Source organism: Mauremys reevesii, linkage group 1, assembly GCF_016161935.1.
Source record: "Mauremys reevesii isolate NIE-2019 linkage group 1, ASM1616193v1, whole genome shotgun sequence".
Lineage (NCBI taxonomy): Eukaryota > Metazoa > Chordata > Testudines > Geoemydidae > Mauremys > Mauremys reevesii.
In genome coordinates this window covers 240,294,658-240,313,332 of record NC_052623.1, presented here as the reverse complement: position 1 = coordinate 240,313,332, position 18,675 = coordinate 240,294,658, and the positions used below count along the sequence as shown (strand labels likewise).

General features: G+C 42.2%; 1 protein-coding gene across 15 annotated transcripts in view; it reads right to left on the bottom strand.

Annotated features, from left to right (window-relative positions):
- LMNTD1 (lamin tail domain containing 1) overlaps positions 1-18,675 on the bottom strand; it is a 295,495-nt gene that overhangs the window by 59,110 nt on the left and 217,710 nt on the right. For all 15 annotated transcript variants that reach the window (XM_039520482.1, XM_039520489.1, XM_039520486.1 and 12 more), the window contains 4 exons: positions 15,793-15,908; positions 11,995-12,221; positions 8,047-8,260; positions 190-376 (listed from right to left, as the gene is read on the bottom strand). In XM_039520482.1, coding sequence (XP_039376416.1) covers positions 190-376; positions 8,047-8,260; positions 11,995-12,221; positions 15,793-15,908 — 744 coding nt within the window. The remainder of the gene's footprint in view (positions 1-189; positions 377-8,046; positions 8,261-11,994; positions 12,222-15,792; positions 15,909-18,675) is intronic.

Genomic DNA, 18,675 nt, shown 5'->3' with positions numbered 1-18,675 from the left:
CATTGAGTTCAGTGGGATTTGTGAGTGCGCAGACTTCTGAAAATATGGATTTATGAGCCTAACTTCAAGCATTTTAGCTTTGAAATTTTGACCTTGCATTACAGTGGATGAGGAGCAGCTGAGTTATGGAAAGTAAATTCTTAGCTATCCGCTCGGTGTTCATTTGGCATATTCCTCCTCTGTACTCACAGTTACAGTAGAATTGGCCTTCATTCTGATCCTCGGTGGGAATTTGAATACTGTTACTGGATGGCCGTTGACATTTTGCTGGAGTGTATACTCCCCAATGCCCTCTTCTTTATCAGGGGAACAGTTAAGGATCTTCACAAAATGACCACCTGAATGAACTTCTGCAATTTTTAAGTTGCCAATAGCACTAAATAATAAAAGTAGAATCGAAGGTTTAAAAGTATTTCACAAACGAAATACACATGCCTTTAACTATAATAGCCTGCCCTGATGTCTGCATAATAAACATACTGTATGCAGACTATTTACAATAGTAATAATCTGCACTTTACATAGACCCTTTCATCTGAAAAACTCAGTTATATGCTTTACATATATCAACACATACTAGCTATCTTACATATTTTTGGGCCCGCATTACAATCGGAAATTAACTGTTACATTTAAAAAAAAGGAAGCTGTACCATTAACCAATGTTCAAGAGACACCATGTTAAAACAATTAAGACCTATTCTCTCTTTCGTTTCAGTCATGTAGCAAACAAGGGTCTGTGATTTATCTGCAGAAAGCAGAGGAACTCCTTGAGTGAGCAGATGAACACTTTATCTTTGGCAAGCACTGGAAATTAAATTTCTCTTTGGAGCGGTCCTCTTCTAAGCAACTTACATGTCAAGAAAGCTCTTTTTAAAAACACAGTTCTGGACTATAATGCTTATTACTGGTCTTATCAGAGAAGTTGTGAAAGAAGTCTGAGGAATCATCCAATTTTCCATGCGACATCCACTGTGATTTAGTTAACTGTTTAGCCCTTGTTGTAATCTCTTTTCTGTGTCTCCTGTCTGTGTAATGTCTTTGCCCTGGCTATGCATACCTTCTTCTGTTTTGCTGATAAGTCTAATATGTAGGTGGTTTGTGCCTGTATTCAAGCCTGGCCCTACAGCAAAGATAGACATGGGTCTGTGTAAGGTGGCAAAATAATAATTGGTAAGTGGCAAAAACCACTCACCCTCCCAAAAATTCATTCATGCTGCACATGACTGCGAGGCTGCCTGCAGTCTGCAGCACCTAGTGACAGATATGAAGGCGGGGTGGGAGAGAGCTGTCCCTGATCTGCCCCAACAGAAACTAAGAATACATGCTTACTGAGCACAATCCTGTGCTACGCAGCATGTAGGAAAACCTCCCTTCCTTTCCCTTTGCTGCATCTTTGGGACCTCTGTTGAGTCCCTTCTCTCTCTGGGCAAAGAACATGCATACAAGTCTGTTTGCTCCTCCCATCAGCAGCGGGAGTCCTTTATGGAGCTTCCCATAGGAAAAAAAAGCCTGATTCTCTATGGTACCTTGCACTGTGAATCATGATTTAAACTGATGCAAAGCTAGTGTAAAATGCTGCCCTTCTGGTCTGGTACCTTTCATCATTATTATTTAGTTGTATAACCATAGTGCCTAGGAACCCTAATCATGGACCATTGTGGTAAGGGCTGTACAAACACAGAATGAGAAGATGTTCCCTGTGTTCTCACACTTGGCACAGGCGTAGATGATGACAAGTTGTGTGGCCAAAAAGACTTCAGTTGCAACATGAGGATAAGAAGGATAAGCCATATTGCCTCCCCATGAGAAAATTTGCTATAAGTGCCTCCCATTCCATCAAAGAGATGCTGCTTCTGGAGGAAACTGGGGCCATGTGAAGAAACAAAAGAAAATTCTGGATACCAGGACCTATGGGGTAGGCCCCCCACCCCAAAGGGAGTTTTGAGCAGGCCAGCGGCAGAGCGACAATCTGGACTAGGCAGGATGTGGGACAGAAATATGAAGTTGGGCAGGAGAATCAAGAGGGACATGTGGACTGGCTGTGTGCTTGAGGTATGGTAAGAAATGGGGGATTGGAAGGATAGATGTTAAGGGTAGGATTTGGAAATAGAGAGCAGGGGCAAAAAGTATTAGGTGTATCATAAGGAACATGGGTACCAGTTGGTATCAGGTGCTTGAGGAAGACTTGTTTCTAGACAAGAATTGAATCTGGACTTAAAGGAACTTGGAGGTATAGGAAGGGTAAATAGGATAGGAGTGGGCTCAGAATCTGATGGAGGCCTTTCTGACACAAGAATGGTGACAAATGAAGAAGCGAGGGATAGGAAATGGAACTGTTGGGTGATATGCCAATACAAAGCTTCCAGCTCACTGGAGGATCTGGCCTTCTATTTTTAACTTAACAGTATCCCTTTAATAGAAAACATCCCACCTTTTTCTAAGCCCAGAAGTCTTAATGTTTGAAAAGAAAGATTTATGTTGGCACAATTATTATGACAGGAGAAATATAGGATGAAAGGTTTATTTACATGGATGCAAATAAAGGCCTATACATTTATTTGCCAGTGAATTTAGCTCTAGGTGCGGAACGGGGCAGAAATGGACTGGGGGGGCAGTATAAATATTGAAATTTGTCTAGGATTGCAAAATACACCTCTACCCTGATATAATGCTGTCCTCGGGAGCCAAAAAATCTTACTGCGTTATAAGTGAAACTGTGTTATATTGAACTTGCTTTGATCCACTGGAGTGCGCAGCCCCCCCAGGAGCACTAATTTACTGCGTTATATCCAATTCATGTTATATCGGGTCGCGTTATATCGGGGTAGAGGTGTACCCTGTATATATTCGTGTCAGATATGGGTCTGAGATAAAAAGTTTGGATCCAGATCCAAATTGCTTTAAAGTTTAGAGAATTGGCAATCTGGATTTGGTTTAGTCCAGCCCTAATTAGTGTATGCAGATGTACTTACTGCAAAATAGATATTGATGATTTACATTGTTTAGAGTGCTTCAACTCCATTTTTCTTACATTCAATAAAACACACAAAAATTTACTTGATTTAGAGGTAAGGTTGCTCAAGTTTGAACAGCAAGGAAATAGTTAAAAGACAACGTTCAGATCCAACACAATCCTAGTCTCCAAACATTAGGCCACTATTGTCATTATACAACACTTTTGGTACAACAATACTACCACCTTAGCTGCATACATTAAAAACATCTGAAAATCTCACTGCAGTGCACAGCCTCAACTCCGACCTTCCACCGCTCCATTATTTAATAATTTAGTAATAATTGCAACTGTAAAATTACAATCTTAGCATTGTTGCATACAACACAGCAAACGAATTTAAAGTGAATTAAAAATTATAAAATCACACTGCTGATTAAAATAGTTTATCAAAAACACAAACTTCTACGAAATTTCTGTGTACTAAATAATATTAGTGACACTGTGCCTTCCATCAAAAAATATACACCACTAAACACAGCTATATAGAAATACTATTGAAATGCATATACACCCCATTTCATGTCTATTCATAATATGTTATATAATACAATTATAACTCAACAGGCTGGAGTTATGATTGTGCATTGATGGGAACATCAAATTGATAAGAACATAGGGACATAGGATTGGTAGGGACTTCTTGGGTCACCAAGTCTAGTTCCTTGCTGGAGCAGGCAGCCCCATTATATAGGTGGGCATTGAGAGTGAGTGTATTTTTAAAATTGAATGTGGGTGTGCTCAAAAGGGACTTGGTGTGCTGTTGCAGTTGAGTGCCATGATGGTCAGTAATTAATCAAATGAGAATTTTTTAAAAATTGCCTATTTCATGCATTAAACAAATTTAACAACACACAAAGCGAACCGTCACCACATTTTACTCTTTATCTTCTACGATTAGCAGAACTAATGATTTCGCCTGCTTTCTGTGTGAGACGAGATGTGATAATCCCCCACTGGAAAACAGTTCTCACAATACAAGGAAATTCATGAAGGAGAAGGTAAGCTCTTATCTTTCTGCATTTAGCTCGACTTTTCCTGCCCTTGCCCAGTCAAACAGTAGGGCATATCTCAGGATTTGGAAATGCTGTAGAATTCTGGAAACAATTTCAGCTTTCTAACTGGCCTTCAAAGGTATTTTTTCATAGCTATACATGTAATGTCCTGAATTACATAGGTCTAGTTCTAGAAACACAAGCAGTAAGTGCCATGGATTTATGAAGACCTTATCTGACAGAGAAATGTCTATAAAATTGCAAGCATTATAAAATTAACGAGGAAGGAAAAGCAGCAGGTAACATAGATTTGGAATTGAATAAGGCATTTGTTATAGAATCTTCTCAGAGTATTAGTTCCTATTGTTTTGGGTATAAATATTGTCTCATGAACTGGCTGAGAGACTGTAAACAAATAATAATGATAAACCATGAGGAAGTGTCTTGCGTGTTTGTGTGTGGGGTCTCCTACAGGATGGTGTCAGGTCCCGTCTCATGGAACATGTTCACTTATGATCTGGAAGAGGAAGTAAAACAGCTGGTTAATAAAATATGCAGATAATGCTAAATTGGGCAGAGATGCGTGATAGGAGGAGAAAACCAGGGACAGAGAAATAACACAAAGGGGGTAATCAAAAGCATAAAATGCAATGGCAGGGAAAAGCCTGGAACGCAGTAGTGCTGAAGGCTAGAATAAGGATAGTTAATGTGACACTGTAGGGGAAAAAAAAAGCTGTTCCAATTGTGGCTGCATATGCAAAGTAGGGAGCAAGGACGTAATAGATTCTCTTTGGACAGCTCTGTGGAGGAACCACCTGCAATATTGATCCTGATTCTCCTCTCCCATACATGAGTATAACTCCACTGACTAGAAAGAAGTTGCTCTTGATTTATGTTGGTGTAAGTGAGATCTGAATCAGGCACCCTGTGTTCATTTCTGGGCACTTAGTTAGCAGAAAAATATTGACATTTTGGAAAGTATTCTAGAAAGGTTCAGAAAAAACGGATTCAGGGACCGGCGGGATTGATTTCTGAGAAAAGATTAAAGCGTTAAATACATATGGTTTAGCTAGTGAATCACCAAGGGGACAGGGAGACATGGTAATAGAGCTGATATGCTTGAGGGCTGGGAAGTACAAGAAGGCAGAAGAATTATTTAGGCTGATACAAGGGGGTTCAACTAAATGCAACGGGATGAAATTAAAAAGGGGAAAATTTAGGCTGAATATCAGGAAAAGCTTCCTAACATTAAGATGTCTGGGCCTCAAACATGACCTGTACTGGGCAAAGCACTAGAAAATATACTGTATGGGACAATCCACACGGGCATGGGATGCACTGGACCTAATGGGGCAGATCCTCAGCTGGTGTCACTTGTCCTAACTCCATTGCAGCTGATGGAGCTGAGACAATTTACACCAAGTGAAGATCTGGCCCAATAGATCTTTCCCATCTCTAATATCTAAGATTCTAAATTAGAGAGGGAAGGAAAATATATTGGGATAACGAGTTTATCCCTGGGGCCAATATATTTTATGATATGGCTCTCAGTAGGTTTGGATAAATTTGGACTAGCCTTGGCTAGCCACCCAGGGCTCAGTTCATTCCCTGGGTTATCTCAGGTTCTGCTGGTCCAACCCAAACTGTGGGACTCCCCACAAGCCACCTGCAACCCCAGCTCCATTAATTGCTACCAAAAATGAGCAGGTCAAGCCCAAGAGAGAATGGGGTCAAACCAGCCAGGAGATGCAGAGTTTCAGTTCCTTTTCTGGGCAGCCTCCACCAGAAGGGCCCCTCTAGAGCACTAACCAGAGTTTATTAGTGACCCTCTTGCAACAAAACTCTGAAAGAAGGATGGTGAATATAATTGCTGTACTCTCCCAACATCAAGGATGTAAAGCAGGCAGATGGGCCTAGTGGTTAGTGTAGGGCCTGGTCCCCACACCAGCCAGAACCAGAAGGTCAGATGATGAGGTCAGGAAACATGAGTCAGATATGAGAAATCAGGCTGGATCAAGAAACCAGGAGGTGAGTACCAGGACACAAGAGCAGGCAGCACTGGCTGAGCAGTCCAAAGCAGGGTGGAGCCCAGTTGTACAGATGACTTCCTGTTCCTCCTGGCTTAAGTAGCGGGAATGAGACAATCAGGAGCTCTGGTATTTCACCAATCAGGACCCATGGTGGAGCCTCCTAATTGAAGTAGGCTTCAAGGAGTCCTGATTCTAGCTGATGCCAATAAACCACTGGGTGGAGGGTTGGAGCGTGATGACCCTGGGGTAGGAGCCCTGCAGATGTGGTTTCAAAACCTGTAGGTCATGATACTTAGGGTGAATTCCACCTCTGGGGCAGCTGTTATGCAGGACAGAGTCTGACCTCTACACTTTTGGTGACTTATCTTAAGCAAACCTGTGATGTTGCAGCCCATAATGCTTTATAGAAATATGCTTATGAGGGTAAATATGACATAACTTTGCAAAGGTTATGATCGACTGAATATATTCATCTTATTTGTATGCATGTATCATTTTTAGATCTGAAATTATGAGAGTTGGCTCTATGCTTGTATTTAAAGGTTTGCTGTAGGAAGCACATAAGACAGATTTGGTCAACATAGTGTGAAGGGGTTATTCAAGTAATTGGGAGTACTTAACTAACAATGGACTTTGGGAGATGCAAATCCACATCTGAGCTTTTTTGGGAACGTTCAAACAAACATGGAAACAATGGTGTTGGCCTGCAAAAAGCTGAATCATTCATAAACATGTGACTTGCCCAGGTGGCTAGAGACCCCATCTTGTGGCTGTGATGTTGAACAAGAGAGAGAATATAAAAGGCCCTGGAAGCTCCTCCATTTTGTCTTCAGACAAAAGATAGCCTCTCCACCCAAAAAAGAGATGCCTGAAAGAAACTGGAACAAAGGACAGTAACTATGGGGGTCTGAGTGGTTGCTGGACTCAGGCTATGGCTACACTTAAACTTCAAAGCGCTGCCGTGGCAGCGCTTTGAAGCGCTAAGTGTAGTCAAAGCGCCAGCGCTGGGAGAAAACTCTCCCAGCGCTGTCCATACTCCACCTCCCTGTGGGGAATAACGGACAGCGCTGGGAGCGCGGCTCCCAGCACTGGGGCTTTGACTACACTGGCGCTTTGTAGCGCCGCAATTTGCAGCGCTGCAGAGGGTGTGTTTTCACACCCTGCTGCAGCGCTGCAAATTTGTAAGTGTAGCCAAGCCCTCAGAGTAGGAAGGAGTCTAATCTGTCAAAGAAGCTTATTGGAACATCTCTGAGGGTGAGATTTACCTGCATTTAGTTTCCTACTATATTAGGCTTAGACTTGCGTGTTTTATTTTATTTTGCCTGGTAACTTACTTCGCTCTATTATTGGAACCACGTAAATCCTACTTTTTATATTTAATAACATATCTTTTTACTTATTAATTAACCCAGAGCAAATAATTAATTCCTGGGGGAGCAAACAGCTGTACATCTCTCTCTATCCATGTTATAGAGAGCGGACAATTTATGAGTTTACCCTGTATAAGCTTTATACAGAGTAAAACGGATTTATCTGGGGTTTGGATCCCATTGGGAACTGGGTATCTGGGTGTTAGAGACAAGAGCATTTCTTCAGCTGTTTTCACTTAAGCCTGCAGCTTTTGGGGGACTTGGTTCAGACCTGGGTCTGTGTTTCTAGCAGGCTAGCGTGTCTGGTTCAACAAGGCAGGGTACTGTAGTCCCAAGCTGCCAGGGAAAATGGGCTCAGAAGTTGTCCCAGCACATCAAGTAGCAGTCCCAAGGGGGTCTCTGTGACCAATCCCATTACAAAGCCTTCAAACCTTTGACATTCTCCCATGTCTTGTGGATAATTGCTTGGCTGTCTTACTGTTTACCTAATGGAGATATTACAGAGGGCTGCAAAGGCACACCATCCCGGCCTTTCAGAAATAAACTGAAAGGAAGTTCCCCATATAAACACAATGACAGACTCCTACTGCTAAAACAAATGAAGTCTTTAGACATCTGATGGCTTAACACAGCACCTGTGCCTGGCTGCAGAAGAGATGTAGTCTTCAGCTGCTGACGGTGTCCTTCCCTGTCTCTCCAAGGGTCTGGGATGTTGGGCATTCTTCTTCGAGTCAGCAAACAAAGAGCTGAAATAGTCCTGACCTTGTCCTAATGTATTCGTGTCAAGGCTGAGGGAGCTAGACCTAGAACAGGACCACTTTGGTGACTCGGTGTTAGTGCTGCCCTGAGCTGTTGAACGAACAAGAGAGACAGACAAGGAGTGATGTAAAAGATACAAAACGACCAAATAAAAAAGAACCCAATATTTTTCATCTTTTATTTTTGTAACAAAAATTGCATAATCTCATTTCCTTTCCCCTCCTTGAGTTGTTAATGTAAAACGGTGCCCAATGAACCTTTCGCAGGAAGCTTTAAACCTATGGCTATAAAATGGAACACAGCTGGCAAAGTGACTATTTTGTTAGTAACATGTCGATTTATTACCATGGAGAAATTATCTTGGGTAGCTAAAAAACAATAAATTATGCCATTGGCAGTATAAATGTCATCCTGCAATTTCAATGCTGCTGTAAGGTGTAGCATCAGCTGTGAGTTGGCACTGAACATATTGAGCCTCTCTTCTGCTTACAGAATGAACGTGATAATATCCTCTCGTCCTCTTTGGACTTTTCTTTTCACTGTCTGTGCAAAAGACTCCAAAATGTGTGTCCATGCACCACCTGTGCACCCCCACTCTCGCTGAGACTTTATGATCTGGGGCAGGGGAGAAGTGAATGCTGCTGGTGAACCCCTCTCTCACAAAGAGATCCCCTGGTCTGCCATCGAAGTCTCATAAAAAAGCAGCTTCCCCCCAGATCCTGTCAGTGCTTGTGACTCAGTGCTGCTTTTCAGAACTCCCCGAGTTCCGGATCCCAAAGAGATGCGTTGGGGATGCCCTGCCAGGTGGACTATCCCTATGCAGATCCTATCAGGTGCTGAGCAGCCTCAACTCTCATTGATTTCCATGGGAGTTAAAGGTTTTTATTACCTGAGAGGAGGTGCTCTGTACTCATGAGATCTGTCCCTTAGATGGCTAAAACTCAAACCCTTCTTGATTTGGCAAAATTACCGTGTCAGCGAGAGTAATAATGTTGCACGAATTAGCTTCCCCATTGTATTAGGAATGCTGGCTCCAATCAGGCATGCTGATTTGCTTTTTCCAATGGCATTTTCTGATTGTAAAAACAAGATGTTTGAGTTTCTATTTTTCCCATCTTACAGTGCATTATACCAAAGCAGTGACACAGTGCAGGCCCTCATTTCAATATCTTGCTTGTAGTACCCTCCCTCGAGGCTCTCTGTGGTAGAGTTCAAATGAACCAGCAGTTCCAATAGCTGGGCAATGAAACAGGTCTCCTCATCTTGGCAAGTGAAGAATTAGTTGCAGCCAAATGTAATAACATATGAGTAATAAGGAGGGTAAAAGCTACAGCACAGTGGCCTAAACAGAAAACCATGGCAGGTGTGCAGCTTAACTGAGTGTGAATTTTGCAGAGGATGAGTATAACTAGGAGGCACAAAAGAATGGTGTTCAGGGATTTGCTGGAGAAGAAATGGGGCAAAGGCCAATGGGCTCCATAATTAGAAAGCTAGATGAGTTGTTGGATTCTGTTGCTCAGTGCTTGCTAGAGTCTCTGTTAGATCAAATATTCAGAGTGGCAGCAGAACGGGTAGCAGCAGAATGAGCTGACTGTGTTGAAGCTGGCTTTAAGTGATGTGTTAATAAGTCAGTTTGTTTCTTGGATCACATTGGTGGCGGCTTTTTCTGTGTTACTGAATAGTATAGGCTAAGGCTGGGGTTTTAAAAGGGACTTAAGGGAGTTAGGCACTCAAATCCCACTGAAATCCAATGGGATTCATAGCCTAAAGTGAGGCACCTAGCCACAAGCCTTAAGTGTGGGAGGATGCAGAGTTGCAACCTCCCTGAGGACGATGGGGGACACTGCCCCAGGGTCAGACACAGTCTTCCCTCATGCTGCACTCTGTGAACAGGGAGTTCATTTGAATCAACCATTAGGCTAACATAGACTGCTTTCCCCAGCACGCTGGCTCCGCTCTGTAGACTAGTGTGGTGGCTGGGCTGGGCCCCGGCCTTGGATCCTCCCTAGGATCCTACTCTCACCTTCCTTGAGGCAACAAGAATGAGCATAGCTGGGACCACTGTTATGCCACATTAGTAGAGGGAGGCTTCTTGTGCTTCCCTTGATCCTTGGTGTGGCTGAGCAAGGGCAGCGCACAATCTGACTTTATGTAAAATGTGCAGCTCGCAAATACACTGAGAAGGTGGAGGATCTGGAATCGGTATTTAAGTCATGGTGACCAGCCCAGAACGGACAAGGAGTCATAACTAGAGCTGGTCCAGAATTTTTCATCAAACATTTTTTTCCACAGAAAAATTTTGAATTTGCTGAAACTTATTAATTTTTTCATTGGGAAAATCAAAGCAATTTGTTTTGGTTTCAGGTCAACCCAAATTGAAACATTTTGGATTGCCACACTGAATCAAAACATTTCATTTCAGGTCAGTTTGACATTAATCTGCATCTGCCTAAATGGCCACAGTACCCTAAGGGAGTTATAGTTTGGATGCCTCGTGCTCCCATTTTTTCCTATGGGGTAATAGCAGGCTCTGCAAATGCAGTTATAACTAGAGCTGGTCAAAAATTGGAATTTCTATCCAGTGGGGAAATTCTGATATTTTGACATTTTCTAAAAAAATTGGGACACAAGAAGTGAAATACTTTTTTTTTTTTTGGAACAAAACTTTAAATGTTAAGACAAGAGTCCCTGGTTGGACTACATCTCCCTTGAGGCACAGCTGTCTCCCCTCTTGTTGACCTGTCACCAGGCATCATGGGAGTCCTACTTTCACCATGGATCATGGGAGATATAGCCTGTCTGGGAACCCTGATCCATAGAGGACAATGGGAACATTAGGCACCTGAACCACAACTCCCAGGAGGCACTGTGGCATCTCAGCCAGGTGTTGTTCAATATCAAACCAAGCCAAACAAAAACATTTTGATTCATTTTGACAAACCAAAATGAAATGTTTAGATTCAGGACTGTCAAAACATTTTAGTGAAAATGAAATGTCTTAACGGTTACAGAATTGGTTGTTCCATGAAAAAAGTCAGTATTTCAACTTCTTGTCCCAATTTAGGCTTAGAACGATGTCAAAATATCAGAATTTCCCCACTGGATAGAAATTCCAATTTTTGACCAGCTCTAGTTATAACTGCATTTGCAGAGCCTGCTATTACCCCATACTTGCAGAACTATATTACAATTCCCTTAACATGATTGTAACATGGCTTGTTCTAGTCACCACAGGTAAAACCAAAGAGTGCGATAACATGCCTGGGAACAACTATGTTGTAACTGGATTCCCAAATATGGTTCTAACTATAGTGCAGAGAGAACCTCTGTCATAATAAAAACCAGGGTTGCCTATGCCTAAACTGCCTTCTCTGGACAAGCCACCTCTTCTTGAATTAATCCTTTTAAGGCTATAGCACAATTCTCTTAGCATTGTTAAAACACAGTTTGTTCCAGTTTACACAGGCAAAACTAAACCACGTAATAATGTAAACCACAAATATTTTGTAAGTTGGATGTAACTGTATTGAAATGGCAGGGAAGAAAGGTAATCAGCTCAGATAAAACAGTAATACGCTCCACAATTTCAAGATGCTGCCAGCCACCCCTGTAATTATAAACAGTTGATTAATCACACCCAGAGGCAGGGATACAGACTGCTTAGTTTGAAAGTTCTAATAGCTGCAATGCATGCAGGGAAATCTCTCCAACCACAGTAAGAAATCATCATGGGGCACAGTTGAAATATTGGGGAATAAAAGCATATAAAGTGCTGCAATCTTCTGTCCTGGATATGAGTTATAGAAGAGTTTTTGAGGGCTTACCTAAAACTCTCTTTTGTGTAGTCGGATCTGCTCTGGCGGATTTGGCCAGTCTGGGTGCTGCTGTGATTCCACTTATCATAGTAGCTGCAGAAGCAGGCTGAAGTGATTGTGGTGAGAGCACGTTCTCTGAAGGCTGGGGTGATGCATCTATGATGGGAGTTGAGGTAACAGGGGAGTGACCAGAGTATGACAGGTTAGATGCCAAATGGAAATGGGTTGCCTCCATTCTGTATTAAAACAGCAAAATTACGTTCATTCACAATGAGTCCATGGAAAACACATTCACTGCTCAGGGCCAATGTATATATTGTACAACCTCATTTACTTCCATAGGGCTGGATGGGATGTAAACTAGGGCAAAATCTGGTATAGGCCCAGGAAACCTCAATATCAACCAACAGAATAACATCCATCCTGGTCCTCCTTTCAAGATGATTACTACTAGCTGATTATTGTTACAATTATTTTTTGACTTTTATATCCTCTTTAATGTTGCATAAATTATCCAAAACATCCAGGAAGCACAACCCTCCCATTCAGGGCAATATACTCATACATCTGACATATCTAGTACACCTTGGGGCCAATTCTGCTGTCACAACGTGACACAGTCCCACTCTCTGGGTGGACACCAGTCTGTTGTAATGGGATCCAACCACTGAATCCCATGTGACACTAAGCTCCTGGGATCTGGGTAGTGACTGGTCACGGTGCCTAGCTCTGGGTCTCTCAGGCATACTGCCAGGTGCAGAACATGTGTCTGACACCCTTCTTGGGCAGCAGTACCCTGGGATCCTCCTGCCTAGACCCTAGAACTACTTCCACAGTCCTCCTGAGCCCCAAGTCAACTAGGATATCTCTATACTGCAATAAAAAACATGGCAATGAGTCTCAAAGCCCAGGTTAACTGACTTTGGCTTAGAGGGTTTGGGCTGAGGGGCTAAAAATTGTAATGTAGACATTGAGACTTGGGGTGGACCCCAGGTTCTGAGACCCAGGCCCCTTGCCAGGTTTCAGAGCTTGGGCTCCAGTCCGAGCCCAAACATCTACACTGCAAATTTTAGCCCCGCAAGCCCAAGTCAGCTGACCTGGGCCAGCTGTGGCCATGCCACATGGATATTTTATTGCAGTGTAGATGTACCTATAGACACATTCCCCTCCAGAATGGCGATGGGGGCTCTGGTTTCTACTTAACCCCTTCAGGGACACCAGGGCAGTAAAGAAGGAAATAAGCTTAGCAAAGGAATTTCTTAAACACACACACTTTACTCTTAAAAAGCACAAAAGAGTTACAGATCCATGGAAAACAACAGCTCCTGGTCACAGCCCCCCCAGTCTCATCTACCCCTTTTGGGTTTAGTCCAAGTCCTTAGGGGAAGCTAAGTCCATTCTGGCTCTGCTCCTCCTTTTGGGTCATCTGTTTCTGGCAGTGAAAGGCCTTCCTTTGTTTAGGAAACAGCTACCTTTAAAAAAAGGCTATCACTGTTTTGTAAGGTGGAGAAACTGCAGCTGTCCTAAGCATGGATTTAGACAGAGAGGGGAGAAGGAGGGATTCCAGCCCTTTCCCTCCAGGCATATTTCTGTGTAGAGTCCATTCAAAGTCATTGGCCCTGCCAGTAGCATCCTCATTGTTTCACCAGGGCAGAGCCATTCAGTGTTGATCGTCCTTCATTGCTCTGTCACACTTTTCCAGGCATAGCTTCCCAACTGCATGTCAAGTTTCTGCTACATAATGGATCATCTCATTCACAATGATGGTTATAGTTACAAACAATGCCCATAAACCAAGTGGAATTCTTATCTGGACAAACACATATTCCCAATACTCTCTCACACTGCTCTCACATACATTGGAGGAAATCAGGAGTCGTCACAGTTTGGTTTGACCCAAAATAATTTTTTTTTTGGCTGAAATTTTTCACATTTGTTTCAACTTCGGTTCAACCCAAACTTATTCCCATCCCGTTATTTTTCATAACTGCCAACAAACTGAAAAACCAGTTATTCACCCACCCCTAATTGGGATGCCAAAAAGGGTACAAGGAGGAAAGGAAGTGAGGTTAGCATTTTACACTAACCTAATAGCTGGTGTAAGGTGCACACCCCTTTTGTGTAGCCTAAGCAAAAAACTATGCCTTTCTGAGGCACACTCTGATGCTTCCCCTGAGGCAGTGCTGCTCTGCACCACCCCTTAGGCAAAGCTGTGGTATCACAACTACAATCTAGCCCTCACTGTTAACATATAGCACAGCAATATATAGCATATGCCCTTATGCACCTCTCCCAAAGAACCAATCAGCTTAAAGACAGTGAGCAAAATTCTCTTCTCATTTTTGCAAGTGTAAATCCCGAGTAACTTCACAGACATCTGCAGGGTTACATCATATTTACACCAATGTAACAGACAGCAGAATGTGTGTAAGTAGCTCTAGGAATCATGTGACATTCCACCACACAGAAGTTTAAAAAGAAATATCTCAATTTGAAATCTTACAGTGCGGTTGCATCTGTTGAAAACTACATGGGAAGAAAAAAGCGTGTGTGTATAAATAGCCCAATGAAAACCTTTTTGCTCATGCCAACCCAGCTGAGGCTGATGAGATGTGACTTTCAGGAAAAGGGTTGCCTTCTCTAAAAGGGAAAGCATCTGGGTTTCATTTGGCTAAAGTTGATACACTTGCTCAGGCCATTCGTTTTACAAACACCGCTTGCACATGTATAAAACTGAACAGTTTCAAAGTGAAATTAATTATCTACTGTCTACATCTCAGCAATACTGGTGTAAATCCAAAGTAATTCCAATACCTTCAGTAAGGTTACTCAAGGGCTTGCGCAGGTGCAACTGGAAGCAGAATTTGGCCCAGAATGCTCACAGAAAATTTGCACAAAGACTGACCACCCTTCTTATTCTGCTAGCTAGTAAAGAAACCTCTGTGGCAGTGAATATCATCTACAGGGCTGAGGCATTACAGTGTTAGGCTTAGAACCATATAATGGAATCCTTTGTCCAGACAAAGCTTCTCTGGTCTTACTACTGGATTATGTGGGAGAATATTAAAATATCCATCATGCTCCATCAGCGCTTAAGATGTAGAATGTGCTGACAGACTCTACTATAGGATACTCGAAATAAACAAACAGCACGTTGGGACCAAAGCAATCTGTCAGTATTACAGAAAGCAGCCAAGATGTGTGTTGTTTGGAACTTTTCATTACTCCTCCCAAAAAGAGAAGAGTTATTGAGAAAACACCTGCAGCATGAAGTTTATTATCAAATTTTTGAATCAGGCCTTGGGGAATGTTTAGATCCAGATGCAAAATCTGTCTTACAGGCTCATATGTATTCCTGAAGTAAAAATGCACCAAAGGTAACCAAAAGTAGGTAGTAGCTGATGTCCAGATCCTCAAAGGTAGGAGGCTTAAGGCAAAATGTAAGTGACTCTACAAAGATAAGTTTTAGAGACGTTAATCAAGGGGCATGTGTGCATTTACACTCCTAAACTTTTATTGGTTCCTTGTATAACAATGTAAACAAGTGCTATATCATCTGGCATTTCTTTAAATAAATGGTGTCACTACAACTGTCCCCTGAGAATTCAGTCTCTGATATCTGCGGCACTTTGATGAAGGACTAAGAGCTATGATGATGGTCATGCTCTTTGGTTACCATACAAGTCACTAAAGAAGTTACAGTTACAAAGAAGGGCTGCAATTACAAAGAAGGTTTAAAAAGTTTTGTTCAACAAAGCTGGAGTATATGTAGTCATTAGATAGCCCTTGCTTAGTTAATGTTCCTACCCTTTTTCTCCTCCAAACGTGCTTTTAAGTAAACTGATCTCATTTTGCAGGGAAATATTTTTCTCCTCCACAGCCTCCAGTGCTTTCATCTTGGCTAGAAGAAGATCTTGTAATTCCTGAGAAAGAAAAAGCATGAAATGAGGCAGTTAATATATTTGAAGTTGGTAGTTCTGTTATATAGATATATAATAGCCATCACATATGAAATCATAAATATCTTAAACATATCCCAATACAATAATAAGATCCTTATATTTAACCTTCCAACCCAAAGGATACCCAAATGTTTTACAAACATAACTCTCCGATCTACATTTATAAATTGTACACAAGGATGTCTTTCTCTACCACTGAAAAGCAATACTTAACAATGTCATGGTTCATTTACTCATTAAGTCTTAAATTCAGCCATTCGCAATCGGTCTCCAAGCCATTAGTGTTCATTACTTAGATTCTATTTAATTTTGCATTTTAAGTAGCGGCTCGATCATTTTATAATCAATAATAACAGCTCTAGTTAAACACGATGCACGAAAGGTAAAAGTATCATATTTCAGAGTATAAGCTGATTGCTTCAGCAGTCAGGAGGGAGGTACTTACTCACACACACACAGACACACAAAGTTAGCAGTAAGAAGAACAGGAGTACTTGTGGCACCTTAAAGACTAACAAATTTATTTTAGCATGAGCTTTCGTGAGCTACAGCTCACTTCTTCGGATGCATAGAATGGAACACACAGACAGGGGATATTTATACATACAGAGAACATGAAAAGGTGGAAGTATGCATAACAACAGGAAAAGTCTAATCAATTGAGATGAGCTATCATCAGCAGGAGGAAAAAAACTTTTTGAAGTGATAATTAAGATGGCCCATAGAAGGTGTGAGGAGAACTTAACATAGGGAAATAGATTCAATTAGTGTAATGACCCAACCATTCCCAGTCTCTGTTTAGGCCAGAGTTAATTGTATCTAATTTGCATATTAATTCAAGTTCAGCAGTTTCTCTTTGGAGTCTGTTTTTGAAGTTTTTTTGTTGCAAAATTGCCACCTTCAAGTCTGTCACTGAGTGGTTAGAGAGGTTGAAGTGTTCTCCCACTGGTTTTTGAATGTTATGATTACTGATGTCAGATTTGTATACATTAAAAAAAAAACCCTACCAAAATAAAACTCACCACTGCACATACAATTTGCCCCATGGGGAAAGGATGAGGGAACAGGGGCAGCTCTATGTTTTTTGCTGCCCCAAGCACAGCAGTCATGCAGATTTGGCGGCGTTTCTGCGGGTGATCTGCCAGTCCCGCGCCTTCGGCTTACCCGCCGCTGAGGCCACAGGACTGGTGGACCTCTCGCAGGTATGCCACCCCCCACAGCTTGCTGCCCCAGGCATGCACTTGCTGTGCTGGTGCCTGGGGCCGCCCAGCGAACAAACCTGAGGGGACAGAGGTTAGTCACATCACTTAATGCCCTATGGGAAGGTGCTCACATACGACAGTGATGAGCGCAGTATAAGAACTTCTATAGAATAGAATAAAATAGAATAGAATAGATACACCCCATGTGCAGCATTGCACAATTGGATAAATGCATTATAGAAGGTTTTTTCCATGTGTTATTAAATTATGTGTTGGTCACTTCTGGAGAAGGATATGTGCCAGTGATCGTACTGATTGAGAGAATATTCTGCAGTCCCTGAACGGAGGTAAGAACATTGTGCTTCCCCTGCATGGCAGGAACTTCTAGGAGCACACCGTGGACAGGTAGACTTTATGTCATGCCCAACATAGGCCAATGCCTATCAGGCACAACTGATCTCTATGGTGGTGTGTCAGCCTGAAAATATAACATTTAACACACTTTGACCTACAGTGGTGGTCACTGGGAGCCAACATTTATCAAGAGTTACCAGGAAGCTCCCTGTGAATGGAGGGAGGGGAAGTATTAGAGAGGGGAGTGAGGGGAGGTACTGAGACACATCAGGGAAGTGGGAGAAGAGGATTGAGGAAACTGGCCTGTGGCTGAGAAGGAAGGTCCCAGTGGTTCCAGCAGTTCCCAGACCCATTCCAGCCTCTCTGGGTCCCACTCCCTGCTTCCCAGCCTGATCCTAGCTCCTGTTATGGCCACTCTAGCCCCTCTGGGTCCTGCTCTCACCTCCGCCCCCATTCCCAGGTATGTGCAAGTTTACACAAGGACAGAGCCCCCACAATATTTCCATTGCAGGGGCATTAGCTCCTCTTTTTCTCGGTTCCACCACCATAGCTGAGATACAGCAGCGTGTGTATCATGACCATCTCTAGTGGCTAGTCTAGACAGGGGATAATGGTCTACTATTGCTTTACACTAATGGAAACACTTCCTTAGTTCAAGTGGTAGAGGTCTGTGCTTTGGTGCAGAAGGTCCTGGTTGGTGACCAGTGGTAGGGATCACTGCACAGTATTTCCTTGTACTTTGTATAGGAAATAACTGTGGCATTTCTGGTACCACTGTGCAGTAAGTATGAGCAAATGTTGACTTTTTTTTTATGAGCGCTATTTTTTATTGTCAGTATTTATTTTAGAGTGAAAATACCTTCCAAACATCTGGAACACCGACAGTGTAACCGATTGACTTGTGAAAGTCAATTAAGTAAGTTATGATTTTGATGTGCAAGAGGCTCTGTATTAAGTCTGTACACACAGTATAGGGATAATGAGCAATCATGTTTGGTTCCACTAATAATCATGAATTCTTGACACATGATCCCATTAGTAATACTTTTAGGACCCCGCCACACCCAGAACATTTTCACTTAAATGAAAATGATATCCGAGAACATGACAGTTGCATCATTTCTGAGAAAAATCTGGAATTGCACTAGCTTGTATATCTGCTGTTAGAAATT